This window comes from Lissotriton helveticus, chromosome 5_1 (assembly GCF_964261635.1).
Source record: "Lissotriton helveticus chromosome 5_1, aLisHel1.1, whole genome shotgun sequence".
Lineage (NCBI taxonomy): Eukaryota > Metazoa > Chordata > Amphibia > Caudata > Salamandridae > Lissotriton > Lissotriton helveticus.
Window position 1 is genome coordinate 1,194,218,660 of NC_136065.1, and position 27,709 is coordinate 1,194,246,368.

General features: G+C 41.7%; 1 protein-coding gene across 1 annotated transcript in view; it reads left to right on the forward strand.

Annotated features, from left to right (window-relative positions):
* Positions 1-27,709, forward strand: part of SLC18A2 (solute carrier family 18 member A2) — a 416,215-nt gene that overhangs the window by 285,979 nt on the left and 102,527 nt on the right. Inside the window, exons 6-8 of the mRNA XM_078641192.1 lie at positions 23,218-23,307; positions 25,195-25,238; positions 25,318-25,378. Of these exons, the coding sequence (XP_078497318.1) occupies positions 23,218-23,307; positions 25,195-25,238; positions 25,318-25,378 (195 nt within the window). The remainder of the gene's footprint in view (positions 1-23,217; positions 23,308-25,194; positions 25,239-25,317; positions 25,379-27,709) is intronic.

Consider the following 27,709-nt stretch of genomic DNA (forward strand, 5'->3'; position numbering starts at 1 on the left):
TGATTACTGTTAGGTGGGCATGTATTCAGAGCTGGTCATTAAACTGCCCATGGGTCCCCTTTACTGTATGTGTTTTGGATATCTTGAGTAATTGACATCCCCTTGACCTTACTTTCCTGTGCAGCTCTCAAACCTATCTATTCACAACGCCACATAATTTCCCTATACAAATACACTACACCCCACACAATTCCACCTGACACAATTCCACAACGAACAATTCCAATTCTACCCACAAGTCGACTCCAAACCACATATATCCACTCCACTCCACTCCAAACCAAAACACATGGGTAAAAGACATTGTAATTTACAACGCCAATAGCTCTAACTCTTGCAAATGGAAGATCGATTGCATTGCAAATGCTCGTTTCTCCAGATGTCCCCACAGTTTTGATTACTATCGCCCCATCAACCCTTTCCAAATTTTTTTCTTACTCAAATGACTCCCTCAGAGATTGAGAACATTGTTAAGTCAGTGAATAGTAAACAATGCCTGGGCGATCGATACTTGTCCGTCATACCCAGTTAAGGAACTTAACCCAACTTTAACAAGCACCAGTATTACAGAGATTGTTGACAGATCTATGATTGAATCCCTTGTTGTGTGTTGCCTGAAACAAATGTGGGCAACTCAATTTAAAAATAATCATTGTTATGCCCTTTGAATCATGAGAGTGCAGACCTGTAAAATATAATCCAATTACAGGCATCCCAATTCTTGGAAAAATTCTGGAAACAATAGTGATTGTGCAGCCACCCTCGCCTGTGGAACAACTAGTCGGTTTACTAGGACATTCCAGTCTTGTTTCAGGCCAAGTAGTAGACTGAAACTGCTTTGCTGGATGTAAGACATAGGCTACCAGAGTAGTAGCTGGAGTGTTGGAACTGATATAACTGTTCGCCGTTCTCTTCACAGCCTTCAATACAGTTGACCATATGATCCTTCCACGTTGTTACCACCACCACTCCTTAAGTGGTTTAAAGCCTTTCTTTCTGATGGACACTTTTATATTAAAAGAAAAAGCACAAGCTTCATGTTACTTCACAGAGGGTTCTCCTCTGTCAACTGTTCAGTTTAACATATACATGAAGCCTCTACAAGTTATAGATGGGTAATTAATTTCCAAATATGCTGATTGTAAGAAACTGGGTTATTGATTGAGCAGGGTGAAAGCCTCACTCAGGCAACAACCACAGTCCTTGTCAGGGTAAACCATAAAAGTCAATTAACTTGTGCTTAACCCTTTGGTAGCTTTTTTTATGACCAGTGAAGAATCTTCAAACTGACCTATGTACTAATAGGTCAGTGTAAAATTTGGATTCAGACTGGGTCATAATCCAAATATTAATGAGGTAGGTTGCCAATTGTGACCCACTGGGATAGGTGGCCGTCATAGGAGTGAATGCCTGCTAGGGCCAAAAGACCACTATGTCTGTGAATGCCTTTAAATAATGTAAACTGTGTGTTTGAAAAGGCACTCCATTTTCTCAAAAGGAAACAGTGCTGCATTAAAAAAGAACAATTGATGGACAAAATGCTAAACAATGTCAACCATTCACGCCACTACAGAGATGTGGGCCTAAATCCATCTTTTGGCATTACATTTATAGGCACTGGGTACATGTAGTACTAGTACACACAAAAGAAAGGGGTGAGGGTACGGACTCACCTACCCCGAACCCCCTTTTAATACATAGTACACCAGAAGGGATAGGGAGCAATGAAATGTGTATATCTTGTGATGGCACATGCTGTGTATGCTAATACTGCCCTCACTCACACAAACGTGTGGCCTGCTTCATCATAGGGCTGCTTATAATACATCCTGGTGTAGCCACGCACAGGGTGGAGCAATACGGTGGGGGAAGACAATACAACACAAAGAGAAATACATTTATTCCACAGTGGCTGGGAACGAAGGTAGTGAAAGTGCAGTGTTATGTGAGTTAAAACTAGCTCGGAAGTTTTGCTGTGCCTTCACCACTACTATTCTACGCGGTGGATGAAGGCGAGCAGCTTGGGAGGAGGCCACCCTTGGAGTAGTAAGGAGTGGGGGGTAGCATTGGGGGATTATCTGTTTCTAATGTATTTATTGGTACAGCCATACCGATATTTCCCTACTGTAGAGGTACCGTGGGGGAGTGAAGGTTCCTTTTACCATGTCGATCTGCCTAATCATGCAGGGCCGACTGCAGCTCACTACAGAGATCGGTCTTTTTGCAACAGAGCGATGATCATTCACCGCCTCATTTTGTACTCAGTGCCACTTCTTTGGGTCGTGCACAGATCTGTGCGCTGCACAGCGCACCTTTACTGAAAAATACCCCTAGAAAGCAGACACAATCTCAATACCATGAGCAAATCCCACTACCCAAAGTGTTGTTTATGCCTGAGAGACTCCTGCTATGTCTTTGGGCATAGTATGAGGTGACTGTAAGTCAGAACCGCAGGGCTCTTTCCATTTTTCACCTGCACTATGTCTCTCCATGTTGTGATTATTAAGGTAACGATCTCTATCTGTGATTTCTCTGTCCCTCTATAAAGAGTGTGACTAGAGGATGTCTCTCCTTGCCTGCCGCCAGTTCTGACGCAAATTAAAGGTAAACTCAGTGAGTAGACATGCACCATACTAACAGTGGGCAGTGAATGTGACTGTTTGGACTATAGCTGTATGTATGCAAACGCTGATATTTTAATGGTAGATAGGATAATATATCTGTTTAGACAACTGCCCCTCCTGTTTTTTGCATCAAGTGAAGCTAGGAGGATTAGACAATATTGGTCTCTTGTGGGGAGTGGATGATACACCAGAGAGCATTTATGTATAGACAAATCACTATACACATAACATATGATGTACTGAGAAGATTACTTCTGATTTCTTGTTTCTTCTCTTTTTTGTCTCCCGATATTCTGGTGTTCCCTTCTGTTTAGTAACTCCACTACTTGCTAGAGGAAATTCCTCATAACGGATTAACTGATTTTTAAGACACCCTCTTATCTCAACTGGAGGTGAGAGTATCAATCCACTGGGACAGGTAGAGTCCTGAGGAAGGCTGGCGAGGCCCTATACGTGGGACACACACACACAGCCGAAACATGTTGACCACCTGGCAGTAAAGGAGGGGTGTTAGGCGCACATAACATCTCCCAATCACCACCATCCTTCACATTCTTAATCCTGGCCAAAGGGTCCATGAATAAAGTGTTTGGTACAGCGATACTTCCGAGCTAGTTTTAACTCACATACCACTGCACTTTCACTACTGCCATTCCCAGCCACTGTGGAATAAATGTATTTCTCTTTGTGTTGTATTGTCTTCCCCCACCCTATTGCTCCACCCTGTGCGTGGTTTCGCCAGGGTGTATTGTAAGCAGCCCTATTACTCACATTTGTGTGAGTGAGGGCAGTATTAGCGCACACAGCACGTACCTTAGCGAGATATAAGCAATTTATTACTCCCTATCCCTTCTGGTGTACTATACATGTAGTATTATACACTAGGGACTTATGAGTAGATTAAATGTGCCAATCAGGTGTAGTCTAATTGTACCATGGTTTAGGGAGAGAGTGGAAGCACTTTAGCACTGGTAATCAGTAGTAAAGTGCACAGGTCTACCACCCTGGCATTAGGCAGCAATGGCGGTGGGCTCCTAGCAAAATCTATGGAACTCTACAACATCTTATTTACTGGTTTATGGTTGGTCTTCTTTACAGATACTGTTTAACTCTGTTAATGTAGTCATTTATCAAGAGGCCATACAACTTGCCTTCGGGTCAGTGGGGTAGCTTTCATTTACTGAAGAGAAATTCTTAAGTCAAGTTAGTCTGAACTGAATTGCTAATGGCAAGTCAGACACAATCTGTTCTCTTTTCCTGCACTGTGGACCTTACATTCCTCACCTTGGTACATTCTGATGTTGGATTTTCGAAGTTATGTCACATTAGTATTTGTATCTTAGAGTAATATATTATAGTGTATAGGGTGTTGGGTTTTAGGGCTGTGGCACTCTGATGCCCATTTCTTAAAGCAATGTCTGAGTCTGCTGTAATTTTGTAGTCTGATCATTTAAGCTACGACAGTGAAACACAGGTGTGCCCTGTATATTATAATTTTGATGTACATGACTGCCCCCTCCACTAACACTCTAATTGAGAGTGTTCAATAAAATGTCATCATGGTTAAACCTTATGAATCCTGTAGTTTTCTATCCCTGGGGTGTATGTGCTACTTAACTGTTCATGTCAGGGAGGGTGTGTCTTTACATCACAGAATTGCCTTTAGAGCTAATTTCATGGAGTAACATTTGAAAGAATACTCTTTTGTTTGCTTTGGTAGCAAACTAAATTTTGCCGTTGGGAAACACCATTGAATATTGTAGCTGCACTCACATGCATGGTCAGTTCCTTGGTGCACATACCCTTGGCGGCAGCACACAAACACTTTACACTACCGGACACAGAGGAAAACAATCACAGGGAATATTGGTCAGGTATCCTCCTCTGAAAGCTGAAAGCAAAATTGCACTTAAAAAAAGGGATGAAAAACAAAGTGCAAAAGACACCAAATGGGGAGCGAAATTAAAACAGCAGCAGGAACCATAACACCAATGAAAATTGCGAGGCATCTGTTTCTTCACTGTGCCACTAGATAAACTATTTTATAAGTGTTTAAGAATTTTCTGGTTTGATGTCTTGAGACCAATTACAAGACCTGCATCTCTCTGTGGCCTAGAAGCCCTGCCCATTTCTATAACTCCCCAGTCTCCATAGAACAGTCCGTCACACCTTTCAATAGACTTGTTTCTAGGAGTATGCAAATTTTCCTTCAGCTCGGTCTCATCGCCTTCCACATATGTATGCAGCTTCTTGTTGTTCTATGTATCCAGACAGCCATAATATCCTGCACTACTTTTAAGCAATATGCTGCAAGTGTCACCTGAAATCTTATTAAACTGATCATACCATATCTAGCACATCCAACGAATCTCCAACATTTGTGGCATTATACAAATATTAAAGTTCCTTAATATTGTGTAAGGTATCATTAGATTCCTTTTCAACCCATTTCATAAGTTTTACAAACACAATTGATAATAAAACCTTTGGCAGAGGCCTTGAAAGAATCCCCAAAAATTTGAATGGAAATATCAGTATCAGTAAAACTGATCAACTAAGAAATAGCTTAAAGTACTTTTGGAAAGCTGTTGCCAAACTAGCATCTTTCAGTAATTCATTTTTAAATTTCCATTGCACACTACCTTTTCTAATGGGAGTTAAATTAATATCTGGTGTTACAGGATTGTGGTCAGAAAGTAGAATACTCTCTATTTCGGCATTAAGTAAGGATTGCAGTAAGTGCTTAGAAACAATAGATAATCAATTATTGATTGAGGACAATGAACAAGAGAGGAAAAAACATTTTCTTGAATATCTGTATTAGATAAGTTCCATGTGTGAATCAATGGTCTTTTTGTGACAGTTCTCTTAAATTGTTTCTTCAATTTAGATGGAATGTGTTTACATTTAAAATGTCTATCTAGAAATAGATCAATCAGTTTATAGCTGATAAATTTCCACTATTGGTTATCTGCTTGGGTTGGGCCATAAATATTAAAATATTAACTAAATATATTAGGCTCCATCTTTCTTTCAAATCTTTGTTCCTAAGAAACTTGTTCTTACTACTCAAAATAATTGTACCAATCTTTTTGTTCAAAGCTGGGAAAACAAAAACATTGCTCACCCATTTCCTTTTCAGCTTGAGAGCCTAAGCTTCAAGAAGACGCATCTCTGTATTGCGACTTATATAGCGCACGTATCACCCGAAGGCATCAAGGCGCTTGCCTTGGGAACCCGTCCTGGCTTTTCCCTGTGAGATAACCCCTACTGGCAAGCATCCCGCAGCGGGTGGGCCACCGTAGTGGAGATTAAGCAACTATTGCCCAGAGCTGCAGCGTGGGACCCCATGATTAGAATAGGCACCGAGGCGAGAATTATCGAGTCCGTGGACATTTTGGGCTCAGGACCCTGCCGCGTCGGGAATTGAACCCTGGTCCCGGGCCAGACCTCTGCATCAGGGTCTGCCGCTCTAATCAGTGAGCCACACTCCTCCTGGTAGTAATAAATCGATTTTGGGGATGTGGAAAAACGAGTAAGGCCTATTTGCTTTGAAGCAGATTGTCTAGCCCATTTACATTCAAAGAAATTACGCTGAATGATAAAAATTGAATGAGAATAACATTTCACATGTACTCATCGAAACAAATACCATTTTAACAAAAGACAATACCATAGAGGAATAAGGAATCAATGGATAAAAGCACATGCCGTTTATAAAAAAAAGTAAAAAATCGTAGTATATAAAAAAGACAGTACAAGCCAAGCAAGCTATGGCTGAAAAGCAAACCTAGAAAGACTGAAAAAGGTGGAAACACAAGAAGAAGATGACATATCTTCTTTCCTGTCAACTCCAGGACTTTTTAGAAAATAATACCTGAAACAACACATATATCACAAAATATGTATTTAAGAGCCTTATAATAAATTGTAATAAATCAAACTAGTGTATAACTTTATAATAAACAAGAAAAAAAGAGAATGAATCAAAAGGACAAATATAGCACATGCAGCTCATACCTCACCATTCCCTCTTCTCTACATTGTGGTATAACATTTCTTAATCCTGGAGGATCTTCATAATTAATTGTTTGGTCTTTATAAGTTAATTTAAAGAATCATGGATTTGCAAGACCAAATCTTGTGTTCATAGATCTCAGTGACGATCTCATACCCAGAAATTATTTTCTCTTGTATCCATGACTTTAGTAACATTCTGTGAGAAGTTGGACTGTCATATGCTGTCCACTATTCTAGTGGGCACCTTGCACCAGTCTAAACGAACCTTTTTGATGGTAGGATTAAGACAACTTTTATAGAAAGCTATCCTAGTGGTAGCTGTGGAGAGCAGGCTTCAGGCTAAGTCTTGAAGGTATGTAAAGCAGCTTGTTTTACCAGTCTATAATCTCGTGAATGACTAAATGAAAGGAGAACCACACCAGGTATATTTATAAAATATATGTATTTATTCTAAACAAATCCCTTGAGTCTCTTTATGAGGCTAGAGGCAAAAGTACATTCAGTAAACTTAATTACCACACAGTAAATTAGCTCAATATATATGTTGAGCCCTAGGGCCGTACCAAACCATATCTTAAGAAAGTGGTATAAGAACCACGACTGACATAGAGACCAGGCCTAGAGCCTGTAGACCCACGGGGGACGCGTGCAGTGTCTGAACACAGCCGCGAAGCACCATTAACTTCTATGGGGAAAGTCGCGGTTGAAATTTTAAAGATTAAGGACACTTGGAAGAGAACTTGGAACAAACTCCTTTAGAACTAGGAGGTTCTAGAGTCAACACCCACGGGAGCACCAGAGTACTCGAGTTACCTCACCCAGGGAAGCCAGGTGCATAGGTGTCTTTTCATGTTGGGTTTCATCTTCGATTTCAATGGCGATCTACTGCAAAGTGCTGCTGGCGTCCAAGTGGAAAGTGTCCGGGTGGATCCAAGGGTGGATCGGAGATGTGAAGAACCTGAAAGCAGAGGGGACAGGGTCTGGGTCACATGCCATTGACCAGGATGACGATGAGCAGATGCCCAATGATGTCGGGTGATTTCAGGTGAAGAGGGTGAAGCTTGACTCTTCAGCCACGGGGACCAGGAGGCGTTGACGACAACCAGGTGCTGGATTCGAGCTGTCCCACAAAGGATGTCGAGTGCTGCGGTGTCGGTTTCCGGATTGGACCCAACAAGCCTTAGCAACAGCAACCCACGCAGGAAACAAAGATTGGCTTTGGTGCAGACCAGCAAGGTCTGAGGGACTCACCACTCAGTGCGGAGTCAGGGCATGTCTGGAGCAATCAGGGAAGCCCAAAGGAAAGTAGAGTTACCTTTGTGGGGACCCAGGGATCGCAAAGGGGCCTTGAGCAGAAATGCTAGAAGCAGGCTCACGGAACACTCGTAGAGTGTAGGGCCACAATCTTCGGTGCAGATGGTGCTCGGGGATTGGACTACAAGTAGCCCAATGCACATCTTTGGGAAAGCTCTGGAAGTCGATGCACTAGCAAATGTGCACGATGTCCAGGAGTTCCGGTTCCACGTCACCTGTGGGTCTCAGCTTTGCTGCGATCTCGTGTCGGCCTCTGAGAAGTCTGGAAGTCTGTAGCCTGAGTCACAAATACCTCAGAGTCCGGCGGGAGCTTCGGAAATGCAGACCAGCAAGATGCTTCTTTGGTGCCTGTTTGAATAGGGGGGTCACTCCTTGACCCCAAGGGAGATTCTTCAGTCCTCTAGTCGATATAGTGTGTCGAAGTTCAAGGATTCAGCTTAAGAGTTTCGTCCAGGTATAATCTAAAGTTCTGTTGCCAGGGGTCCCTTACTTATACTAAAGAAAAGGGTTGGACATACTCTGGGGACCCGCCTATGGGAGGGTCTGGGGAGAGGGGTGGCTACACACCTTTCCCTTTGTCCAGTTTCGCATCAGAGCAGGGGGTCAGTGCCCCTGCAACCGATTTGAACTGGGGTATGCACAGGGACACCAAGTGTGCCCCCAGCACTGTCTGAAAAGCATTCTCTGAATGCACCCACCCAGCCCCAATACACTAAAGACTGTCTGGGAGGTGGTTACACCTCCCTGTGACAGGAAACCTATTGTCCAGGCCTCCCCTGCTGGAATTTCATCCAGCAGCAGGAGGTCAGACCCGTGTCTGTGGCTGCAGCATCCATTTTGTGATGCTAGGTTTCTTTTAAATTATTACCGGTTAGGTTATTGTGTACATGTCTCTTCCTCTAGAAGGGTGGAATTCTACCCCTGCCACCAGGACTGGGGGGGGATTCCAAAGTGTTTGACACCAAACACGACATGTTTCCATGCAGCCGTCCAAAGTTAGCATTTACCGTGAGGTTATAATGCACTTAAGAGTATATGGTCTGGCTGCATTATGGAACAGCCTCAGAGAATAGGCTCCGAACGCTGCAGAGGGGCCCAGCTCATGCATGGGCACCCTCTCACACAAAACCAAGCACTCTACCTTCAGGATTGATAAGGCCTGCCATAGGAGTGACTTATAGGTTTATATGTGTCAGTGATTAAAGGTAGAAATAGGTAACCTATATCTTAGTAAGGGGTGCCTGCACCACTTTACCCAGGCTGCGGTAGCAGACCTTGGTGCCATTTTGGAAGGCTTCCCAGGAGTGGCATAATACATGCTTCAGCCCCTGGTAGGCCTCTGGGGTACCTATGCCTTTAGTACACAAGGTACTATATACTAGGGACTCACAAGGGTAATCCAGTAACCAATCTGGAGTGTACCTAAAGTACATGCAATCGTTTTAGAGAGGAAGCAGCTAGGCTGGGGTCCTGGTTAGCAGAGAAACAGTGAAACACCAGCAAAAAGTGGGGGAACCATAGTAAGCAGAATTCTACTTTCCTACACATTTCATGAAACGAAACGTTTATTGCCAGACAAGGAGATATGTTTTCTGTTTTTTCTGCTATATATATTTATACTCCAAGAATAACATTATATTTCTTTTGGGCTTAGAGCAAGACCCAAATATTATCTTGATCTCCGCTGCTGACCCAATCGGTGGGCTCTTTGGATATTCATAATAGTAGATTCTGGAATCTTCAAGACTTTTGGAATAAAAGACTTACCGAAAACAGTTGGAAAGCACACTCATTTCTATCCTTCAGTCTGTTATTAACACAAGTAAATCCTTATAGACTGATCCCACCTGACAGTATTGAGTCTAAATGTGAACCATGCTGTATTTTAGAGTTGATCCATACTAAAGATCCATCATATATGTGTTGTGTTCAAAACCTGATCCTCTCTTGCAAGATAACATACAGGAAGGTTTATATTACTCCAGATATGCTTTGCCACTTGCTTTTGAATTTGATTAATATTTGCATTGGGTTACTACTCATCTCAAGGAACAGTTCCAACCCTTGTCAGTGCGACCCTCAAAGTCATTAAACCTAAGGTCAACTCCCTGATAGCTATACACAGAACAGCAAGGCTTAACTTACAGCAATGTGTAAAGTATTTATGCAGTACCAAAACAGAAATAAAGTCGAAATTCCAAACAGTACAAATTCTAAACTGAATTTAAAAAAGGGTAAAATTTAATAAACAAAATGACTCCCAAAATCACAAAAATCCAATAAGCAGAACCAGGCATATAAATATGAAACATTTTGACTAGGAACAGCGCCAAGAAGAATAAAGTGCCAATGATAGACAATGGTTGTGGTAGAACAAGACCCAGATTCAATCTGAGGCTGACCTTGATGTAACACTTGCTGAGTTTAGTCCTTTAAGACACAATCCACCACAAGATTACATTCTAAAGCCAACCAAGATCTCAGAGTAGCCACTTAGAGACTCTCAGGGTGGCAAGCAGAGGCCAACAGTAGGGTACAGTCCAGGTCGAGTTTCCACTGACCAGCTGGGCGGTTGCAAGAAAGGCAGCTTGTAACTTGGTATATCACTGAAACATGGAACAGGAAGTCAGTCTTATTGTGCTTAGAGTTCAATTATTTGTCCTGGGTACGAGGAAGCAGGTTCAAGCCCTTCAGGGTTTTCTCAGGTCACAGACAGCAAGTTTAGTCCTCTTCTGATCTTCCTCAGGTTCAGGAGTATTTTGAAGTGGGTGCTTGTAAATGTCATATTTATGCCCTAACAAGTGGTGCAAGTGTTCCCGGATCTAATTCTACCCACTTTGTGAATTTTCAAGATGGTGAAATTCTTTGTCCACAATCAGTTTGGGATCCGAGACCTGGATGTTTGAATGGGGAGTGTACTATGACCATCCACATGAACATCTAAAATCCAGTTTGAGGCAGCCTCTCTACCCACAAAAAAACCAGAGACAGACTTCTGGTAAAACAAAAGTATGGATACACAAGGATTCTTTTTTCATCCAGTTTCCCATCCTTTCAAGTTTGTAGAAACCCAGAGACAGAAGCCTAGTAGGACAAAGCAGAGTTCACCAGCAACCAGACAGAAGTAAACAAGAATTGTTTTGGCATCCTGTTGTCTGCCTTTCTCTATGTACACCAAGCATACTTGTCAAGCAGGCTTAGACACCTAAGCAGGTTTTGACACTGTAATGTCAAAAGGATATGCACAGCCCCCACCCCACATATTCTGAGAGGTTCAGAGGAATCATTTTGCTCATTCAGGTCAGCTTTTTATTTGCTCCTGAGAAGCACTTCAAACATTTCAGCCATTCAAAGGCTATTCACTGGATGGGAGAAGTTGGGGAGCAAATGCAAATTAGCCTCCAGGAACTTTATACAGAGAAAAGGTAACTTTCTAAAAGTTATGTTTAATTAATATTTACTAAACATCTGACTTCGACAACTGAAATGGATTTTTAATAACTGTTAAAATAGTTGTTTAATTATTTAGTTATTCTCATTCCCGAGATACACAAGTAGAATTTGAATCTGTTTTCTGGATTTCTACATAGAGTAGCTAGACCTACCACAGTGAAAATTAGCTTTTGGCTGCTGGTCACTGCAAGGACATATTAACATTAAACTTCCATATGTCCTTCTTTTAAATACCTTAAATTGCAAAGATTATTAGTAGGAGTTGTTTACAACTTCACACACCCTCAATTAAGGCGTCTGGGAAAAGTAACTAAACATCTGTATAAAAAGTATAAAAAGTAATCGCTCTCCGATACGGTACTCACATGGTATCCTTACACTCTGCTACCAGTACAGTGTATGTTGTCTGTGAATTGGACAATCTACAAAGTCAAATTCTGATTGTTTGACCCAAGGCACACGTCAAAAGACTGTGCAAATAGTTATATTAATCCATCTCTCTTGAGTGAATTTACAAACTGGACGAGTGTTTATTGAGAACAAGGCATACAAAGTCCAAAAAGTCTTAGTTCATGGATTGTGTTTTTATAGTCTCACAAATCTTGTTGAACAACCAATTCTTGAGTTTCTCTGGCAGGCGACACACGTTTAGTCTACATATAACTTTTTCAAGGCTGGGCACGAGTCAATAGTTACCTTAGGGTACGACTTATAGTTACTTATGATAAATATAACTGGTGAATTTCCATGTTTTTCAGAGTTTAAAACGTTATGTTGTTACTGAACATTTCACCTAACTATAACATTACTTTAACCTTTGTTTTCTTTCCAGTGAATTTCCTAGAGTTTCTGTTTTACTTAACCCCTTCACTGCTAGGCCTTTTCCCCCGCCACTGCTAAGCCTTTTTTTGGCTATTTGGGGTAGTTCGTCCTTAGGCCCCTGTAACTTTTTGACCACATAAAGTATCTGTTTTTTACCCTGCACATGGTATCAACAAAGGGTTTGTGGGGGTAGCTTTTAGGGACTGACAGACTTTTGTCAAAAAACCAACATTTTTTACACAGTTTTGGCATTTTACTGGGACATAGCCTATTTTTGCTATTTTATGTGTTTTCAACCTTCTTCCAGTTAAAGGTAGAAATGGGTATGAAAGCAATAATGGATCCTGGAAAGCTATACATTTCTTATGAAAAGTAGACAATTCTGAATTCAGCAAGGGGTCATTTGTGTAGATCCTTCAAGGTTTCTTTATAGAAACGAAAAGTTGAATGTAGGAAAAATAGAAAATTAGTTGAAATTTGTACCAACGTTTTCATCTGTAACTTCTTCTAATTATCACAGCTGTTTGAAAGAAATATACCGTTATATCCGCTGGACCTTTCTGGTTGTGGGGATATATAGGACTTGTAGGCTCACCAAGAACCCGACGAACCCAGAGCCAATAACTGAGCAGCGCCTTGCAATGTTTTTTTATTATGTGCCGGGTATGTAGCAATTAATTTGGGAAAATATATACATGGAAAAATCTGTATGAAAGACACCTATGTATTTCTGAAATTGGAACAAAATATAGAGTTAAGAAACAGTAGATATTTGCACATTTCCAAAATTGTGAATACCCATACTAGCATACTAGCAAGAGAATTATAGGACATTTTTCAAAGTGACTTCTTTTTTACACATTGTCTTTTATTTGGCAGGCAGACATGCATCGAAAGTCAATAGGTAATAACAGTTGCTCTACAATTATGTGTTATTCTAAGTGTCCCGATACAAATGGTACCCCACTTGTGAGGGTAGGCCTAGCGCCCGGGACAGGAAACGTCTCAAAACGAAACGTGGACACACTTTATTTTTACAGTGAAAACTTACCCTTTTTTTGCAAAGTTCCTAGCTGTAGATTTTGAACCCTAGCTCTGCTGGCACCTAGGGAAACCTAGCAAACCTATACATTTTTGAAAACTAGACACCCAGGAGAATCCAGGATGGGGTGACTTGTCCGGCATTCACCAGGTTCTGTTACCCTTGCAAACCTCAAAATGTCTAAAAATAAAAACAAATTTTCCTCACATTTCTGTGGCGGAAAGTTCTGAAATCTAAGTAAATCCACAGATTTCCTACCCCTCAGCATTCCCCCAGCTCTCCCAATAAAAATAGTAACCTATTGGGGCGACATCAAAATTACCTATCACAAAACAACCTGGTTTTGCAAGGGGTGTCCCAAGAGTGTTTGGCCTGGGCTCGGTGGGCATCTAGGGAAACCTATCAAACGCACACATTTCTGAAAACTAGACTCCCGGCGGAGTCCAGCAAGGTATGGCTTGCGTGGGCCCTCCAACATTTCCCTACCCAGAATTCCCTGCAAACCTCAAATATTGTTGAAAAAATAAATTTCTTCTCACATTTCTGTGTGGGAAAGTTGTAGGATTACTGGGCTGACGCATTGTTCCTACCACCCAGCGTTCCCCCAGGTCTCCCGATAGAAATGGTACCTCACTTGTGTGGGTAGGCATAGTGGCTGCAACAGGAAATGGTGCAAATCATACTGTGGAGACTTCAAAACTACCTGTAACAAAACTACCTTGTTTGGGAGAGGAGGGGCACCTGGTTTTTTGGGCCCGAGCTCGCCGCCATATAGGGAAACCTACCAAACCCACACATTTCTGAAAACTAGACATGCAGGGGAGTTCAATGAGGTATAGCTTGCGCGGATCCCTCAAAGTTTCCCTACCCAGAATCTCCTGCAAACCTCAATTTAGATGAAAAAAACAAATTTTCCACATATTTGTGTGTGGAATCACCGTGCTGGCACAAATGTCCTACCCCACAGCATTCTCCTTAGTGTCCAGAGTAAAATGATTCCTCATTTGTGTGGGTGTCCAATGCAGAATAGGCTAAAAACGTATTTTTAAAAAAATGTAGCGCTTAGAATTCTTGGTGCTATTCCCTTAATCCCTACGTTTTGGGCTCTTCCCAGTCACAGACCCTTGCCCCACCCACATAAGGGCAGTATAATTTTACTCGGGAGACTGGGGGGAACGCTGTGGCATTTGTGTCGGCAAGGTGATTCCACACAAAAATATGTCAAAAATGTGTTTTGTCCAGCTAAATTTGAGGTTTGCAGGGCATTCTGGTAGGAAAACGTGACCCCCTCCCCAAATGTATTAGATTGGGCGCCAATCTAATGGGTATGGGATCCCAGTGGCCGAAAGCGGCTGAGGGATGGTGGCAACTGTGCCCCCTCCCTTTAAAAAATACTTTAGTTCTCCGGGGCTGAGGTCTCTGGTCTCTGGGACCAAAATGTCCTCGGGATGGGGGGGGGCACTTCCCCCTCTCCCATCCAAAAGTACTTCAGACCCCCGAGGAATGGGGATTCGGGGCCGAAAATGGGATTGATATACCTACATGTAGAGTTAACTGTGAATATTTTGGTGTTTGATATTTAGTCCCCAATACTGTAGTAAATCACCACTTGATATTCTGAACCCACACCATCAGGCTTAATTGTTTGCATACAATATTTAATACAAACCCTTTGAACCCTTAATCACCAGCTCCAAATACAGTCCTGATGAAAGCCGTGAAGTTGGTCTTTAGGCAGGTCCTGCACCCAATGCCGCTGTTGAGAGAACCCAATGAACAGGGGCTTCGACCATCTGTACTGGGTTTAGAGGTTAGGCATGGCCACCTCTATGGTGCTCTATGCCCACCAAACCACAATGGGCCATGCACAGGAGATTTGAAAGCAGGCCACAGAAAATACCCTGCCCTTAGCTCCTGAGTACATAAAAAGTAATGCATTTGGCCTTTGGCCATGCAGAGTTAGGACTGGGCAGAGGGCATGGTCATTGGCCAGGCTCTACAACCAGCCTCTGTGCCTTCAGAACTACTAGTGCACAACGTTCAACAAGGTCCCACGTTCAGCATCTGTATGCACAGAATACCCACAGCATTTGTCTTTGTGCATTGACATTAGCATGTGACCTCTGGCCACAATCTACACCTAGGTCCTGCATTAGAGTTTGTCAGACATAGCAAACATAGCGGTCCCATCCATCAAACTCATGGTTCCCTCATTCTATTTAAAGTCAGTGGAACCACCCTGTTTCCTATGGTGGAAATATTTGAGCAACAGAATCCCAGACCCCGCCATAGTTGGAGCAGGTGTTTCGCTTCACATGTTTCGTGTTCGGACTGCAGGGATAGACAAGCAATCAAAGAAATGACCCCATGTATTGTTAGAAGCTCCCAGCATGTCAAGGCCATTTGATTTATGTTTTAATAACAAACTGCCGATTTGGGAGTTTGCTTTTGACAAACAAAATGTTGCTCATTGGCACAATAAACATGGTGCCTGCTCAGTAAAGTTACAGTGCATCCATTGTATCCACTGCAAAAGAAGCTCTGCTCTAGGCACAAAGATCCCCACCTACCTGATGGATATTTCTAAGTGTAGTGTACTGTGTGCTGCCAGAGAGTTCACTCCTCCATGGAACAGTAGACTGACCACCCTGCACTAAATCACGGCCCTAGCTTCTATGTTCTCTGTGCCCTCTGAACATGGCCCTGGCTGCGTACATAAGGTTCTAGAGGCAGAGCATGGATTTTCATAAAAAATGTAAGTCAAAGGTGTTTAATTTAATAGGTTAGGTAATCCAGCCATTTTTTGATATTAGGTTGGGGTTAGCACAATGCTGTTGAATTTACAGTGATATCATACAGCAAGAAAAATAAAAACAACAATGTAGACAAAAAACACAGGGAAAACAGCAGACTTTTTTCTTGGCAGGCTCTAAGGAGCTTCTGAGAGGTATCTAGCAACAGCTAAATGCTTTTTTCTGACTTTGTAAGGACAGCTAATAATTGTCTGTGTTACTGCAGACAGGAGCAAAACAGAGCAGTAACATGTGCTGTACCCAGGGATACATGTTGGTTCATCATCAAGGCTGTAGTGCAGCTGGATAACCTCAGAGACTGCTTTGCACTTCCACAGTAACACTTGTAATGCCCTCTTCTTTGCCGTCCCATACAGCTGCATGCATCAGTGGTCCCAGACATTATATAATGAACATCATTGGCCATATACTATATGAAAGTGGACCAGACATTAGTAAACATCAAGGGGCCAGGCAAGCATCAATGGACCAAGGTAGCAAAGGAACATCCAAGACCCTATACAGTTAGAAGTACCAAGGACCCATGGCAGAATTGATTTCAATGGCCTATTGCAGTAATGTAGTTTGTAGGGGTTAGAATTACTATTCCTACTCCCAGATAAGCTAAATTATGGAAATTGTTGGACTTTTGATGAAGTTCGATTTACTATTCCTCTTTATTCTGAGAAACAACTTGGGAAGTGTTGTGCTCTAGAAGTGTTAGATTTACTATTTCTACTTCAACATAAGCAACAATAGGTAAAGTGTTGGAGTTAGGAAAAGTTGGATATTCTAAACCAATTCCTAATATTTTTGTTTTAAAAAGACATTTAGATACCACATAACATTATGATAACATATTGCTTTATAAATAAATGCAATTAAATGTAATGGAAAATATAATAATATAAAATAATTTAACAAACAACAACCAAAATAAATACATTTAAAATAAATACACTTCCCTCCCAACTATCACCCAAAAAATGAATAAATAAATACACTGATATAAACATTACAATACTAATTAAATTAAACAAATAACATTAAAATCAATAATAAATATAAAATAAATTTCCCGATGTGTTAATAAATATACTTATTAAAACATTAGCAATTAAAATACAACAAACAATATGCATAACAAATAATCAGTCTAATAATTTACATAATTATTTACCAATCAAATGTTTAATTAAAATAATACAATTACTATGTTAAATGGCTTCCCAGCTTATTCTCCTACAAGCCTAACAATACACTACTACATTGTAAATTAGTGATTTAACTATGTAAAACTAAAATTATACAGTGAAAATAACAAAATACACTTAAAAATTGAAAATAACTATTAATAAATTAAACAATGTACATAACTACAAATTAAGTAGATAGCATACAACATAATAAGATAATTGAATGTAATAACTTTTCACCCTATTTCCAGGCAAAAGCCTTCTTCAAAGTTTAATTAATAATTAAGCTATAGAAAAATAAAAATGAACATTAAAAATCAAAAATACATGTAAATAACAAAAATGACAATCAATTTAAAAATCACATAATGAAAACAGAATAAATATTTAATTAATGTAAGAATTTTTTTTTAATTAATAATTATTAACACCATCCTACTCTAAGCCCCTACAAGCCCAACAACCCACTTCTAAATGATAAATTACTGGGTAAATGTAAAAAAGCAAAAACTACACATTAAGAATGACAAACTATATTTAAAAATACAACTGCATCAATACACTAACATCTTAAAATGATATTTTGTGTAACTATATTAATATAAATGATATTGCATACAATATTTTTAAACACAATAATATATACATAAAACACAATAGTCTTGCCTTCTGTATTATGTTCCTCAATATTTATGTATTGACAATATTTTTGACATAATAATAATGCAACTGAATATTTTTAAAACTATTTTCTTGACATTCACCCATTTAGCCTTCCACTGTGATCAGGAGACATCGGGTCAATAGATAATGTCCCTCAATGGTCTGCAGGATACCGAATGACTGATGAGCAGCTGGTGCCTCTTATCAAGTATTCACCGTCCCACTATGCATTGTTATATTGGAGCACACTGGAAGGGTGCAACAAGGGCAAGCAAACACCTATTGCCTCTACCTTTTATATTTATAACTAGCTTCAATGTATGCGCAATATGGGAGATAGTGGGATAAAGACAAAGGATTGCCCTCCCCTCCAAGACCATCCCATGTTTCTAAAATGGGGGGATATCCTACAGGATTTGCTCCCTATCTAGTGAGCAAGCTGGGGTGCTAAAAAAGATATGTTTAGTGGGCATGCAAAGGGATTCCTCCTTGGGCACACAGCTGCCATTGGAGGGTTTTTCAGGTGCAGAGGTTATCAGGTGCTCCGAGACTTTGGTCATGCTCGGAGCATTATTAACAATTCACTTCCAATCCCAGTACCCAGCTTCTCATACAATCACTTAATGATTGTACTTTTGTCTTTGATCTTATACTGCTTTCAGCCACTTTCACCTAGATTTGCATTATGCAAAGCCTAGTTAATACATAGAAAAATGCATACATACTCATACTGTGTCCTATTCAGAAAGGTAAATTCAGTCATATATACCTATTTTTCACCTGCCAAGAATTCCCAAAGGGCCTCCGAAGCATAAACCTATTTAGATATCATCACAAGTACAGAGTTCTCCAAACCCACAAATCCCAATAACGGGGTAGAAAAATGTGTATTCCAAGATATGGTTAGCCTTGGAAGCTTGTAAAAACCCACAAACAAGTACATAGGTGGCCCTTCACAAACTCAGGTCATTCCCCTATCCACCCTGGAAAGTCTTCGATTTTTACTCCGGCTAAGGGCTGGCGTAAATCCCTTTCTGGGGTACAAAGGCGAAAGGATCACCTCCAGATATGCTGGAGGTGTAGGAGAAGGGGTTTCTCGAAGGGCAGAAATATTTTCACTGTAGAGAAAATATAATGTCTGTTTTTACATGGGGTTCTATTCTTCCCTTCCTGGGTGGAGATTTCCATTAATGTCACATCATCTGCTCAGGAATCCGTATGGAAAGCTGCTCCTGGCACAGCTTTCAATGCAGAATTCTATGAATATTTGTAAATCCCAGAAAGCAGTAGATGTATACTCTTTACTCATTTCTATGCGAATCAGACCTAGATGTTCCTGTTGTGTGAAGTGTTTTAAAGGGGCAGCTATTAGAGACGGTATAAAATGCTTGGGGCCTGATGTACAAAACAATTTATCAGTCACAAAGCCTGTGGTTCACCAAATCACAGCATTTGCATCCACAAAATTACTTTTTGTTATGTACTGAACCTATTTTACGATTCAGTAAGATGTTACCAAATAGCAAAGTGGGTTCAGAAACCCATAATGAATAGCTGTTTGGAAGGGGCGTGTTGAGGGCGTCCTTCCAAATAGTGATTCGTTACGGTATGTATCAATGTTTTGCAACCAGAATCCATTGAAGTTTTACAGACTGCTCAGAGGGGGTAGAAAATAGAGGCCCATTTGCAAATTGGATGGGAAGTGACCCTTCTCCTTTGCGAATATAAACAAAAAAATGATACTCTCAAACAAATAAAAACAAGATTATTTTTAAATGCAGCCCCGTTTTCTTTAAGGAAAACAGGCTGCATTTTTTTAAGTTGACTATATTTGAAATGCAATCATGGAAATGGTGATCTGCTTACCCTAGCAGATCCCTGTCCACGTGAAGGCATTCAATCGTAGTGAGCCACAGTTTGTGACCTATCTTATGACTATTGATGAGGTTGGTCTGATTATGATGATGCATGATTTTTTTAACATGCCTTTTAGTACACAGGTCACATAATTCCTTTCCATTTGCAAAGTCGGGGTGCAATTTGCGACTGCTTTTTGGAAATGCAAATTTCGAACATCAGGCCCTCGGTTCTGTAATGCAAATGCCTTGGATGAGGTTGAGATATGCAGTATGCATATCGAAGTTCAGCTCGAGGGTAGTTTGATACTGATTTAATCTGGTCCTGAGTTTCTTTTCCACACTGAGACGTGTGATTGCCTAACGGAAATGAGAGGGAGGGGTTATAAATGATGAAGTTGGTTTAAATTGAGTTTCAGTTGCTAGGTGTAAAGATGTACCGGGACATTTAAAGAATAATGAAGGTGTAACAATCGGTAATTGAGCGTTTTTGAGCGTTATGTCACGGTAAGCACACTGTGAATTATTGAGTGAAGTAATAGTTGATGTTAGGTTCCAGATTGACTTGGTGGCTAAATTTCGTGTGAAAAAGAGCAGGCTGCATTTATACCCCTGACAAAGGGAAATATCCTGAAATGCATTGGGTGAAATTTTAAAATAAAGTCGTGACATGCAGAAACATCTGTTTATAAACATCGTTAATTTGAATATGGAAATGAGTACAATAAATTGATGAAAAATGGCCAAGGTGAAAACGTGGAAAATGAAGGAATAAACAATGTGGATGAAACTGAAGAATAGATATATAAAATTGATTTATTTGATTCATTAGCAACGGATATGGCTGTGTGGCTGGAGTGGGATCGCGAAAAGGTCCCCCGTGTGTCTGTTCTATTAGTAGATAGGTCTCATAATTCCTTTCCATTAACAAAGTTGGTGTGCAATTTGCGACTACTTTTTGCAAATGGAAATTTCGAACATCAGGCCCTCGGTTCTTTACTGCAAATGCCTTGGATGAGGTTGAGGTATTTATCAGAACTGGTTAATACCAGCACTTCAGGTGAAGTATTTCTAGGGTCCAATAAATACCTCCTACTTTTTATTGTCATTTGGAAATGGGACATAATATGAGGAGTTTAGGACATATCCAACTAAATTTTGCAAGTCTCTATATTTATTAGGCGTTTTTACTGGTAAATGTCAGCATGTCTGACTTGCTGAAACTGAACTGGAAAAACGGCCGGGGTGCAGTATTTATTTCATCCATGTATTCACCCCCATAGTGAAAACCCTGAAGGGTTAAAAATGCCAATCCCTGCATACGGAGCAGTTTGCATAGTAATTAGGGTGTGCAAAATTTATGTAATATCCTTTTGCATGTTTACAAGAAATGTTTGAAAATTATGTGAAATGCGAATCTGGCATATTTTGCTGTATTTTTGCCAAAGTGCATCCTCATGTCAATTTTGGGTGTAATGATCTACGTTAAAAAATAGAGCAAAAAGACACAAGTGCAGCGAGCAAGAGCCGCACACTCTTTGTCCGTCACATTTTTCCAGTGCTCCCACCATACGATTTTTGCCAGAATGAACTCCAATTACACCAAGGTGACAGTGTAACACAAAATGTTGGAAATTATGCAAAATAATTGAAAATTCACCCTGGCCTAGTAGCAATCAGAATTGTGACCGATACTGTTAATCAGGGCCTTCTAAATGACTCTTCCAAGTAGCTATTCAAGAGATTTTTTGGTTACTCGTCTCACATGCATAGCGGTGCAAGCTATTTCTAAAGATAAATTAAATGAATTTGATGATGATGAGAAATTTGTAAAGTGCAACAAATACCCTGGGGTGTCTAGGCGCTGCCTTTGATAAATACTGAGCAGAGTGGAACAAAGGGGTGAATTTACACTGTGAACAACCACGTTTTTAGGCCCTTTCTAAATGTGAGACTAGATTCTTTCTTCAGCATGGTTGGCAAAGAGATCCAAAAGCTGGCAATTGTAGCTGAGAAACTCTTGCTTCCCCATCTATACTTGTTAACTCTAGGAACAATCAACTTCCCAGTTCTGCAGATCTAAGGGCTCTGGCTGGAGTGTATGGCTTTAGACATTTCTTCAGCTGTGTGGGCTCGTGTTGTTAAGAGATTTGAAATCAATACATAGTGATTTAAATTGAATCCTCTTGGCTACGGGTAGCCAGTGGAGTCAGACTAATGCTGTGGAGACTGAATCAAATTTAGGGATGCCCAACAGTATTCTTGATGCTGCATTCTGATCCATTTGAAGTGTGTTAATGCTGCGCCTCAGAGCACTGGAGAAGAGTGAGTTGCAATAGTGCAGTCTTGAGGAGATCAGTACTGACACCACCGTCTCCCTTACATCCAAAGGTACTGCAGGATTTTCAAGATAAAGAAGCAAGCAGAAGTGGCCAAGTTGATTTGTGCTTCAAAGGACAGGTTGGTGTCAAAAATGGCACCTAGGTTTTGGCCTTATGCACTGAATTGGGTAAGGAGCCAAGTTGAATCGGCCACCAATTATCTGTCCAAAATGATGGATTGTTCTCCAGCAGCTAGACTTCGGTCTTGGAAGAGTTCATTTCAGACAATTGTCTGTCATCCATTTCGCTTAATGACTCATACAGTTGCAGAACCTGGATGCTGTCTGGCTAGCAGAGCTGCTCACCGAGACGACGATCTGAGTGTCGTCCGCGTACGACACGATGGGAAAGCCACTGGCAAGACGAGTGACGTAGAAGTTAAAAAGCATTGAACTCAAAGAAGACCCCTGGGGAACCCCGCAGGGCAGCGTGAAGGGGGATGACACAATGTATGAACACAAATTTGTGTACAGAACCTGCAGGATTGAGTATTATTTTGGATCTTTCCTTAATTTCACTATCATTCCTTAGCCCTAAGAGCGAACTGTGCTATGGCTTGTACAGAAAATGTAACAAGGATGGGTTAAACTTGCTTTGTTTACCTATAGGTGTAAGCTTTGGACATTGTTTCCTTAATCATAGGTGAAGATCTCAGTGAAAATGTAACCTCAACCATGAAATATTTTTACAAAGATATATGTATGTTATGTTAAGATAACTTATAAAGTGCGTGAATACCCAAGGGAAGCTTGGCGCTGAAAAAAAAATGCCAGCTCAGTAAATGAAATGTCTAGTCTGTTTCCCACACGCAATTATGGCTAGAAAGTATCCCTAGAAACTTACTTTCATTTTAAATGTATTTATTCATGTAAAAGTTAGTATTCACCAATTCAAATGTTAAACGCTTTAATGGTTGAGAGATAATTGTATACACTGTTCCATGGTCAGCATTGAAAAGATTCCGTTTGGTATCTTCGCAAGTAATTGCCTTTTTTTAATGGTCATTCACAATGATCATCGTGCTTTTTTAAACATGTTGCTTTTTCTTCCTCAGTGGGTCCGCCCTTTGGAAGTGTGATGTATGAATTTGTCGGGAAAGCCTCACCTTTCCTTATTCTGGCAGCTTTGGCGCTGATAGATGGAGGTAAGTGAGGACTAAACACCTGCATGGGATGAGGGGTTTGGACAGCCCATCAGGGCGATGTTATTTAACTCCTTCCGTGCTCATGAAGAGCTCAGTTCGTCATGAGGCACGGTGCTCGTGTTCTCATGACAAGCTGAGCTCGTCATGAGCCGTGGGAAACGCTCACACGCGGGGATAATTCCCCTGCTGTGCTGTGCTGAGCGTTCCATGGAAATGGGTGTGGCTTTGAAGAGCTCAGCTCGTCACGAGCACACGAGCACTGTGCCTCATGACGAGCTGACTTCATATAGATGTCGACTGTGGGCTGCCAAAAACAGGCCCACCTTCAGACGCCATTTTAGCTAGGGGGAGGGCTCCCTGGGATCTTGATTCTGATGGCAGGGACTCCACTGTCGGAAATATAGCATCTCTCTCACCTCACCAAGAAAGGGGAATTAAAAATTGAAATTGAGGAGGCACCCACCGATTTTATTGTAGTTGTAGTACAACGGTCCAACTGGGACCCTTTGAACTCAGATTCAAAGAAATACGACCAGGGGTGTTCAATGACCCTCCAGGCAGACCATGTTTTAGCAATAAATTCAGTTACTTGCTTTCATCCCGATATTATCTTGCAATTATTTTAATTACACTATCATTATCTTTGTCATTGTGTATAGTTCTTATTTGTTGATTTTATTTTTGACACGAAGAAATTGGGGTATGAGCTTCGTGTGTATTCTTGGACTGTACAGTGTTGTTCCTGTTCCATATTTTGACTCCAGTGCACAGGAGATTTGGAGATTACTGTACCTAAGAAAACAAGTGTTGGCAAAGCCAACAGGTCGGGTATTTTTGACATGCTGATGCAGGCGGCGTTAGCACATAAGAGCAAGACACACAGGAAGGAACCAGTAGCAGCAGATAGAGAGGGTCATAGTTGTAAAGTAGTCCCTCGTCCAGTTCAATGCAAACACTTTTGAGGAAGAAGAAAGATACACCCTAACAGCCAATAGCATTAGGTGAAAGATGAAAGCTCCACTCGACAGCGCCAAGCACTGATTGACCGAGTCTCAAACCACTGGCTGATTGAGGTTCAATCAATCAATCAATCAATCAATCAATCAATCAAGCAAATTTATATAGCGCGCTACTCACCCGGAAGGGTCTCAATGCGCTGGGGGGGAGGGGTCCGCTACTGCTCGAAGAGCCAGGTCTTGAGTTGCTTCCTGAAGGAGAGGTGGTCCTGTGTCAGCCGTAGGTGGATGGGGAGGGAGTTCCATGTCTTGGCCGCCAGGTAGGAGAAGGATCTTCCTCCGGCGGTGGCTCTGCGAATACGTGGTACGGTGGCGAGGGCGAGGCTGGTCGATCGCAGCTGTCGGGTGGGCGTGTAGAAGGTGAAGCTCACCATCAATGAAAGCCAGTGCTTGGAAAGGGTGAACCAAAGTCCACTCTACGTATATTATTAGCTATAGGCCGGTTTGAGAGCTGTGCTATCAAAACCCGGACCTAAGTGCGCATCACTAACATCTAGCCTTTAAGAGTCATTCGACACATGCTGCTCCACAGGCGTGCAGGGTTCTGTTCCTGTACCCACTGGTAGTTCTCGTACTTCCCACTAGTTACTGGTTGGAAAGATGGGGAGGCGAATTGGAGAATAAAATCAGTTATGGGCGGAGAGAATAGGGAAAGAATACCGACATGAGCAGGATGGGTGTGTGAGCTTTGCAGCATGTGTGTCTCTTGTGCAGTGGTCGGGGTGTTGGTGCATTATGAGCTGTTTTACAATGAAGAAACACCACTTGTTCATGACCATGAACTAGAGCGAGTATCTGTTCTGCATGTAGGCAGTACCCGTTTACTTCTGAAACTCGACACAAGCTGTTTCTTTTTTGTTTTGTGTTGCAGCGCTCCAGCTGTTCATCCTCCAGCCCTCCAGAGTCCAGCCAGAGGTAAGTGGCAAAACTCAAAGCCATGTTTCTTGCGCCAAGAGGAGCCTCGCCGGGCCTCATGTCTGCTTGTATCTTACAGAGTCAGACAGGCACTCCGCTGCTGTCACTCATGAAGGACCCCTACATCCTCATTGCAGCTGGTACGTAGCCTTTTACTTCTCCAGCCTGTTTTTATTGTGGGTGTCGATGGCGACTGCGCTGGGACATTTTGGATTGGTGGGTGCTTGAAGGTCAATAGGTAGCACCCATCATGGGTACTATCATCCCATCCATCGCTACCAACACAATGACCCTAATGCACGGCTGTCATCAGTAGCTAATACCATTCCCATTCAATCACTGGCCTCTCTGCTGTGGTTTGCAGTTAGTTTATCAGCTGATTCTTCCCTGCTACTCATTTTCAATGGCATCATTGGTGATGCAGGAATATCAGACTCTGTTTCCGTTCTCTATGGGTTTGACTCGTGTTGCCTACTGAAAATAGATTACATAAATCTTAGCATCTCAATCAGATAGCAATGCGCACAATTTACACCACCCCCAACTCATTCACGCTCTCTGCAAAACCTGCACTTTACACTCCTCCTCTTATCTTCTGTAGATTTCCCCATTTGCCCAGGCACCTTCACCATAACATAATTATAGCAAATATAGTGGGGATTCCATGTCCCACCATCTAAGCATCTCAGCTCTCAACATGTGCACTCCATCCACTGCAGGGAAGAAATGCTTCCAGAAACGAGCATTGTATCCAGTCCTTTGAGGTATAAAAGAAAATTGATTTTCAAACAGAGATAGTAAGGCCTATCCTCATGGAAGGGCGTCTTCAGTCCTATCTACTAACATTGTGCTCTCATGCACACATCGGGGAGGTGGGTGGAGGGCTCACTACTTTCTCACTGCCAGAGATCCAGGAAGATTTGTTTCACCTGCCCAAACAGCTCTTTGGAACCAGGGCAGACAGTGCGAAGAGCTTGGAGTCCAAGGAAAGAGAATAGGAGATGAGTGAGCCCATGGACAGAGTGTGAGGAAGGTAGGGTACACAGACAGTATTTTGAGCAGGCAGCAGCAGACAGTGTGAGAAGCCTGGAGCACAAAGGGTAGTGGGGCGCAGTGACTGATGGGGTGAAGCAGCTTGGGTCAAGGAAAAAAAAGTGGGATAACTTTCAAAACTCGATATGGGTGTGTTCAACGGTTGTGGCTTTGAAAGTTATAGGGCTTCATTACGATGTCGGTCAGAAAGAATTCCGACCGACTCGGTCTTGGAATGGTTTCTGACCGAATCGTATTCAGGGAGTCCAGCCGACCGATTACGATGTCTCTGAACACCATGCGGTCGGACTCCTATTGACTTCAATGGGAGCCTGTGTTCCGACCGAATACACAGGCTCCCATTGAAGAAAGGGGTGGGTGCGGAAAGCCTTGTAACCTGTGGCGGGCTCCCCATGGTGCCTGCCACATTGTGCATGATTGTGAAGAGGGGACCCATGGGTACCCCCAAGGGTCCCAACCGGAGGCCTTGGTTGGAAAAGCAGTCCATAGAGCTGCTTGGAGTCCGAATGGTTTCCAGCCATCATAATGGGTCGGTCGGAAATGTATGCGAGTAGGTGGGAAACATGGGTTTGGACACGGATTCGGACTAACCGAATGCCGTTCGGAGCCTTTCCAACCAACATTGTAATGAGGCCCGAAGTATTTAGGCTATGCTTCGAGGAATTTAATAAAATTTCCAGCTTTTCTAAAGGTAAATGCCCCTACAATTTCTTTTCTGCCAGTCAGCAGGTGCAGTCGTCTTTGTACTCTTCCACACATAAAGATTAACATAATAATATCTTTTAATTTCCCCTCCTCAGCATAAAGGCTCCCCTGCTTAGACTTTGCCCATCCCTCTATGTCTCACCCATCCCCTGTATACGAGTTCCCATAACCAGCTAAATTGTGCATTAGTAACTTACCCATATCTCGGTTTTTCTTTGTGCTCTGGGAAATGAGAGTCTAGTAAAAAACAAAAGATCAAAATACCAGAATGCAGAGTGGGATCTGAACTGAATGAGACACTCAGAACTATCATGAAGTTATTTGTAAAAATAGAAATTCACCCCTTCCCCACCTTAGAACAGACATCCCCCACCACACTACATTGACACATTCCAGGCATAAAGGTCACTTATCCAGACCGTAATCATTGTGTGATATGTACCCTTACATGCATTATGGCTAAAGCAAAACTACAAGCATCAGAATGCAAAGAGAATGCAAGACTGGATGAGGCACTCAGACTCCCTCCTTCTTTCCAAATACTCTAGTAGTGCGAAGTCAAGAAATCATCACATCATCTGCCTGGATGTACATAATGCAACAGTCTCCGAGCACTGAGACATCTAAAGCTCTTACACAGCTCTTGTACCCCGGTCTGCAGCAGACATTCCTGCAGCAGCATTAAGACAACCACCCTCAGAGGTCCTGTAGTG